General features: G+C 41.3%; 1 protein-coding gene across 1 annotated transcript in view; it reads right to left on the bottom strand.

Annotated features, from left to right (window-relative positions):
* LOC138030845 (DNA repair protein XRCC1-like) overlaps positions 1–7,500 on the bottom strand; it is a 36,655-nt gene that overhangs the window by 5,371 nt on the left and 23,784 nt on the right. The window contains exons 13-18 of the mRNA XM_068878709.1: positions 7,262–7,334; positions 6,594–6,717; positions 5,103–5,190; positions 2,500–2,662; positions 1,267–1,355; positions 713–857 (exon numbers count right to left, since the gene is read on the bottom strand). Coding sequence (XP_068734810.1) covers positions 713–857; positions 1,267–1,355; positions 2,500–2,662; positions 5,103–5,190; positions 6,594–6,717; positions 7,262–7,334 — 682 coding nt within the window. The remainder of the gene's footprint in view (positions 1–712; positions 858–1,266; positions 1,356–2,499; positions 2,663–5,102; positions 5,191–6,593; positions 6,718–7,261; positions 7,335–7,500) is intronic.

Consider the following 7,500-nt stretch of genomic DNA (forward strand, 5'->3'; position numbering starts at 1 on the left):
ATTTTTGTAAAATTAAATTGTTAAAAACAACCGAAAACGTTTGTTTTTTTTAACATTTTAATTTTACAAAAATTACCTTGTAAATAGCATATTTTACCTAAGCGAACATTATGGACACGAAAAAGTGTGTTAAATCATAAAAAAGTCGGAAAGTCCCAGATAAGTTTAACGAGCAAAAACAATGGCTCCATACGCCCAGCATAAGCGTTGTACAATTTTGGTTCACTTCTTTTCCGTTCTCGAACTGACAACGACGTGAAATGACCAAATTTAAGGTTTTGTGATGGAAATGATAGCCTCTGTCGTAGTCGTTTTTAGAGGAATCGTATTTCACCTCTTCCCCCCCCCCCCCCCCCCCCAACCCCCACCGCCCAAACGCCTGCTTACCCGAAAGCAACAATCCTTTCCCACAGTTCAGCCAATCAAATTTTACCTAATGAATTCTCCGGAAAGTGACGTCACACGCAGAACAAACTCAGAGTAAAATTCAGGAGTAAACAACACTGAAATGTTCTTGCGGTTCAAGCGGCTTTGTTCTATGAAAAATTAGAACGGTTTTCAGCGTTTGCCCGGAAAAATGCAGGACGAGTATGACATTTCCGAAAATCGCGAGTTTTGGTGGCTGTAAAAAGTCGTTGACCGGTTTTCAAATTTCATCCATCGCTCGCTGACGATGATGTTAAAGAAAACCAAGATTAAAACACTTTCTTACCCATTATATGCCGTTATGTATCTTATCAGAAGCCTTCTGATTTTGCCCTCTATTTCACCGTAGAGCATAAAGTGTTTGTGAGAAAAGAAGTCCGGTAACGAGGGAAGTTCCCCTTCTGACCCTGAGGACACGTCGTCAGCGGATTCTGCAACAACCATGTGAAAAAAAGACTTCAGTTACCTTCAAGCTAAACAAGCTTAGAGTGCATTTCGTTTGAGGCAAGTCGAGGTTTGACAAAATGGCTTTTCGAAGCCACCCAGTTCTCAAGGCGTTTGATGGCCTTCAAATTTTATCAAACACGATCAAACAGCACCAAACAAGGTGGCCAAACGGTGAAATGTTTGGTCACCAAACATTTCCCGTTTGGCCAGGCCCTAACTTGCTGCGACATATTGCGCGGTCCTGTTAAAGGCTGGAAATTTCTCAGCCTTCTTCAGTTAAATTAACAGTGCGTTGATCTTATCCTTGGAAAGACGATAACTATCTGCATTTCACATTTAGGGACTTCATAAATCTTCCATCACACACAATTATATCACTATACAAACTGTCACCTTTGCTCTTCGTGTCCTCTTCTTCGTCCTCAGTCGTGCCAGCATAAATATCATCGTCATCTTCATTTTCGCCTTCTTCCTTTTGAACTCTGTAAACAAAGGATTAATTACAAGAAACCAATGCATCGTTTCATATAGTTTTGAATTGCATGTAGAAATGAATCATGCAACTCGAGACCTCCTTGTGTTGTTTTCTGTGTTGTTTCTGCCAGAAATAATTGTGAGTACACTTCTTTCATAGGTTGTTCTTTTTCTTTAGTATTTTTCCGCGGTAATCGTAGCAAATTGAAATTAGTTTGCAAACAAAGGCAGCAGTTACCAGTTCAAGCACAATAGCCTTTATGCGTGTTTACGTCGGACTAACAAATTCCCCACCAAGCTTCGAATTCGAAAATCTAACTAGTAAATTTAGCATGAGCTAAATCCCAAACTTGTAAAGAAACCCATGTGCGAACGATATTGACCCTATTCCGGAATAAGAATACGTGGCGTGATGATTAAAACGGTATGTTTGGCGCATTTCGAAGCAGCAAGGATAATAAAAAATATGTTTAAAATAGCATTACAGCAGATGTTTGACAATTTTAAAGTGAATCTCCGTAAAAACGACGGATTTTTAACTTATACACCTTATTCCAAACTGACTGCTGATTTATGCGCATAGAAATTGGCTCTTGGTGCCTCGTTCAAGATAAAATATTGTTTTGAATTTTAAGAAGGAGGCATCAAGGGCTAATTTGAATGAAAACAAAAGAATATTTAAATGGCGGCCATTTTGGAATAAGGTGTATATTCCACGTAAAACTATTCCGGAATACGGTGAATCGAACGCACCCTTAGTTGAGGAATTCATACTCAATTGGTTAGATCGAAGTAAATTGCCGCTCTCTAATTGCAGACCTAATATCAAGCCATGAGAATCTGACATGCTCCTATTCAACCTCACAGACCATAGCCTGCTCGCAGGCGCTCCCTCTCTCTCCCCCCGAGCCCCAGTCCCTCGGAGCGCCTGTGTGAAAAGAGCAAGACCTCCTACTGGAGCACGTGAGGGACAATACGCACGCGCGAAACAGAACAAGGCCCAACATTTCACACGCCCGTTTTCTTCCTCCCACGCGCGGCCCCAAAAAATCGCGGTCTTTTTTTTTTTTTTTTTTCAACAACGATTATCCGTAAACTAACATCATTCAGACGTTCTACGCTAGATATTTCTCCATTCGGTACAAACTTTACCGTCTTAATTCATCCTCTGTGTCCGGATCACTGGGTGAAGTATCTTGTGGACTCGGGGGTGCTATGTGTTCGCTTTTCTTGACTGTACCAGATTCTTCTGGCAAATCATCATCGGTTGAACCGCCATATATATCATCTTCGTCGACGCGTACCTCTGGTTGATCTGATCAAAATAAATGCCAAGATTTTGGCATTGTTAGAGACCATTTTCCTTAGTTAAGGCAGAAGCCCATCTGGAGCGAGCAACTTCCATACAGCGTCTGTGAAACGGCGTTTTCACAAGTAGGTTTATTTTTAGACTAGCCCTTCCCGCGAATTACGTCAAAAAACAAAGGCAGTTCCGGTTCGGTGACCCTATGACGTCAGCTTAATTGCTTGGAATTGGTCATCGGGCTCCTGTGGGAGTCTCATTATCGGGAAATTCAATCTAAAACTAAAGCGGTCTGTGAAAACGCCGTGACATGAACACAATAGAGTTGTAGGCTCCGGGTCACGGGTTCCTGGTTAAGGTCTGTATGGACTGCAGGATAAAACGCTCATTCCAGACAGCGGTGTCTCATAACTAAGGCCCTGTCCACACGTATCCGGATATTTTTGAAATCGTAACATTTTAATTCCGGATTCAAAAATATTCCCATCCACGTATCGTATTCAAATCGAATTTGCCCATACACATGTATCCGAAACGTATCCGGATTCACTGTAGTACTCAGGTCTCCTCAAGAAAACATAGGTAACAGAGCATGCGCCGTAAAGAAATAATAAGGTAAGGTAAGGAACTGGGCTCGATCTTGTTACGTCATCGGGATAAAAAAATTCCGGATTTAGCGACCCCACGGTTCCGGATTCATAGCGGATTACAAAATATCCACTCTGGAGAGCGTAATAAAAAAGTTCCTGATTCGCCAGCGAATTCGCCGGATACGCGTGGACGGAAGGGGCATTTATGAGCTGGCTGACTGTCAGGCGAACTAGCCTCGTTTTCAAGACATTCAAACTTACCGCTAATGCAGCCTCTCAGCGGAAACGTTTGGATCTTGTTTCGCTGTTACCGGACGCTTTCACCGAGAGAATGTAACATACATTTAAACACGATGATACCCGAATAACGTCTTAAAGTGCTACTATGATAAAAAAAATTTACTTCCCTTTTTCCTTAACATTTTGAAAGCGTGTTTGCTTGACACCTGACTGGCACAATTTTGAGCTTCGAATTTTATCCAAACACTGTTTTCTTTGATTGCAAGTTTAGGATCTCACGGTACGCCATTATTCACGTTCAAAACTGACCGATTGGACCTCAGAGGGTTGGATCGAGGATAAGATGACGTCAAAGACTCACTAGCTTAAAATTGCAGCGTGAAAACGCAGCTATTAGACATGCAAAACACGAGTTGAAAAGTCTGAAACCGTACTTCATATTAATTTCGGCGCATGCACACGCATTGCATTTTAAACTCGCGAGTCTTTGACGTCATCTTCTCCTCGATCCAGCTCTCTCAAGATTTTTAAAGTAAGTAATGGCGGACCATTAATTAGGAAATTTTCACTCAAAATAAACAGGTGTCTTTTTGAAATGAAGGCTTAACACGTCGGTCACTTAGTGTTCAGTTAACATAGTTTTGAAATACAAAGAAAAAGTAGAATTGATTTTTGGTCATAGTAGCACTTTAAGCCGTACAAAGCAAGTTAAGAAAATCGACTCCCGGCCTATTCCATCAGGCTGTGGTGCTGTGCTCCGAGGTCATACATGGGTCGTGTTCAGGGGCCGAGCGCCTAGCCGGCAGCACAGCTCCTTCGGCCCGACCTCGCTGAGCTGCGCCCTTAGTAATTCAGTCTCCGACTGCGAGAAGGGCGATTAGCAGATCACATATTATTAAAGCTCAATAGACCTTATTCACGATAGCCGCCATGTTGGATTTGCTATTATCATGCAAATTAGCGACACACTTCTGAGCGGGCAAACAACGCAAGTTTGAGAGGTTATTACGAACATCTTAGCTTCACAGATGATTTGTTTCACGTTCATTGAATGTTTATCACCTAAGCAGTAAAATACAATCATTTTACACAAATTATTTCGACGTTTTTTTAGTGAAAAATGAGCAGATAACGAAGAAGAAAGTCAAAATGTCAAAGGCAATCAAAAGATATAAAATTATTGTAAAAGGTACACTTTTTGCAATATTATTTCAATATTTCGACAAGCCGATTTTCAGCAATTTTCTTTTTTTCCAATGTTTGCCCCCCAGCATAACACATGGCTAATTTGCATGACAATTTGAAAACCAACATGGCGGCCATCGTGAATAGGGCCTATTAAGAGAAGGAAAACAGTTGGCGCTTAAGCGTTGAAGAGGTCAATTTGTGAACCAGGGAAAACGAATCCATTCGTGGTCACAGCGGGATTTTAAACTGGAGCATGCGCGACCAAATTCAGCACCAAGACCAGGCCGTAATTCGTTGATATCACAGCAATCATAATAAGTCTTTTAAAACCTCTCAATCCGCAATCCTCTTCAAAATTGTCCCACAGCAACGGCGTATTCCAAACACCACAGAGAAAATAACATATAAATACCAAACTATCATACCGATTATACCTTTCTTTGCATCGGAAGCTGGAGTTTCCTTGGTGTTTCCGATGGGACGTTTTTCGCTTTCTGGGAAGCATTCTGTTAAAAATAAAGTCTACCGAGTGAGCAATCGAGAACCCGACCAATCCACCACGATTCATTATTCTTTTGTATTTATGTTAATAAGGCCTACTTGCCCAATTTTGGTTGACATATGCTTTTGAATTTTGCCCAAAGTATCGAGGCTGGAAAGGCTTGTTAGCATTGCGACAAAAGGATATTTTACTTTGCCGCCATTTGTGAGAAAGGTCTATTGTGATTGGCGATTTTGGCTCTCATGTTCGTTCAATCAGTCTTTATTCACAAATAACGAAATGTTACTTGCACTTTATTCCAAAAAGGCCACCATTTTAAAATTATTTTGTTTGAATGCAAATTAGCCCTTGTTGCCTCGTTCAAGGTTAAATATTCTTGCGAATTTTAAGTTTAAAAATGAGGCAACAAGGCCTAATTTGCAAGCAAAGAAAAGAATACTAAAAAGCGGCCAATTCGGAATGAAGTGTATGGTCGTACAAAATTTGCCTAAAATACATAAGTTACCAAACTACCTAATCCTTAGGAGAAATGCAATGAAGCTTTAAATTAATTTCCATTGAGTAAATTTAGAACTATCTAAATTGGTCCACGGGTATCTTGTCCCATAGAGGAGATCCCGTGTAGCATAGGCTCTCTTTTGCAGACTCAGCTCTTGGTCTGGGGATACATCAGTTTGTCTGTGAGTATGTAGGAATAAATATTTGACACAAGTAAAAATCTGACTCAAGGAGGAAGATTGTAATGGGTTTTGCACTTGACGAAATTGGCCATAATTAGAGACCTTCAGATCGGAGCACGTCAGCGCCTACGAGTACGAGTTTTCCGTACTGAGCATGTGCATAACGTTTGGAGGCCGACGACGAGGCCGACGAGAGCCGACGAGGCGTGCCGACAATTTTCGATGTGCGCGTGCTCAGAACAAAAAACTTGTACTCGTAGTCGTTCTCGTCCTTCGATCTAAAGGTCCCTATTGTTGCACATCTAACCACGACATAACTTTTTAGCCAACAATATCCCACAGGTATAAAGCAAAAAATGCAACGGACAAAATGGCAAACTTTTAGATTGCCGAAAGGTTGTTTACGACCGAAGCAGTATCGGAGCCCGCCTCCTATGAGCATATTGACACATGAAAAATTGGGTAGGGTCGTACCTCTTGTTGAACACTATATTTCATTGGCCGTATAGTGTCGTACTTCCTATTGTTTTCTGTGCTAAATCCATCCCTATCTTTGTTCGTTTTATTGTTCTTTTGGCCACTCCAGAAGCCCGTTCAATGGGGTACAACACGACCCGGAAAATCAGACAAAATCGGAGTTTTAACAAGTCTGCTCAACGCTTTTAGTAAAAACATATTTCATTAAAAAAAAAAAAGCCAGGGAATTTCAGTGACTAAGTGAAGCTAACCCAAAGACATCTCACCTCGTTGTTATCTTTGCTGTGGTTTCGGCTATTTGTTGCGGCTGACATTCTTTTTACTTTAACTTCTTCTTTTTCCTCGTCACTACTTCCTGCAGATGAACTGCTATCACCCGGCAAATGGTAGCTGGAAGACAGTAGAGACTGCTCAAACACGGATTTCAGTGGGTAGAGTTGGTTCAATCGAATTCCTTGGGCTATTTACAACGCTTCGTGATTGGCGTTTTCTTAACCAATCAGAAGCAACACCACAAAAGCACTAAGAGCCGCCTGCAATTTGCTTTGTGTTGCGATTGGTTCCTTTGACCCTGTGCGATTGTTTTAATTGGCCAAAACAGTTTTCTCGCTTTCGGTCCAACCATCTATCAAGTTCCTATTTATTCGTGAACTAGGGCGTCCAAGGGCGTTTGGGGTGTGACTGGGTTAAACTCAGTCTCCACAAAGACAGAAGGATAATTTATTGGCGGCCATTTTTGCATTCGGTCAATGCCACGTTCCGTCTTTCATATTCTCAACTTTAGAAATTTCAGGCCGGCACTGACGACATACAACGACCTCGACCAGACGGGCTTCAGTTTTGGAATGACAGGCAGTGTACGTAGTAGGGTTCTTACGTTTGAAACCTCAGGGAAAGCTTAAAATAAGAAGTGATAAGGGCTGGTTCTGCTTACTCTCGAGTAGACAAGCGTTTACTCTTTTTGAAACAGTCAGTTATCCACTTCTTGGTGACGATTTTTCCTTTTCCTGAAACAAAAATAAGCGGAAGATGTTCAGAGCAAACGATGAAGACTAGTTTTTTCCACAAAAGTCAGTTCGTAAACAGAGTGGCACAAAGTTGTTAGACTAGTTTTTCCACAAAAGTCAGTTCGTAAACAGAGTAGCACAAAGTTGTTCAGGATAAAAGCAAAAC

This window comes from Montipora capricornis, chromosome 13 (assembly GCF_036669925.1).
Source record: "Montipora capricornis isolate CH-2021 chromosome 13, ASM3666992v2, whole genome shotgun sequence".
Classification (NCBI taxonomy): Eukaryota; Metazoa; Cnidaria; class Anthozoa; order Scleractinia; family Acroporidae; genus Montipora; species Montipora capricornis.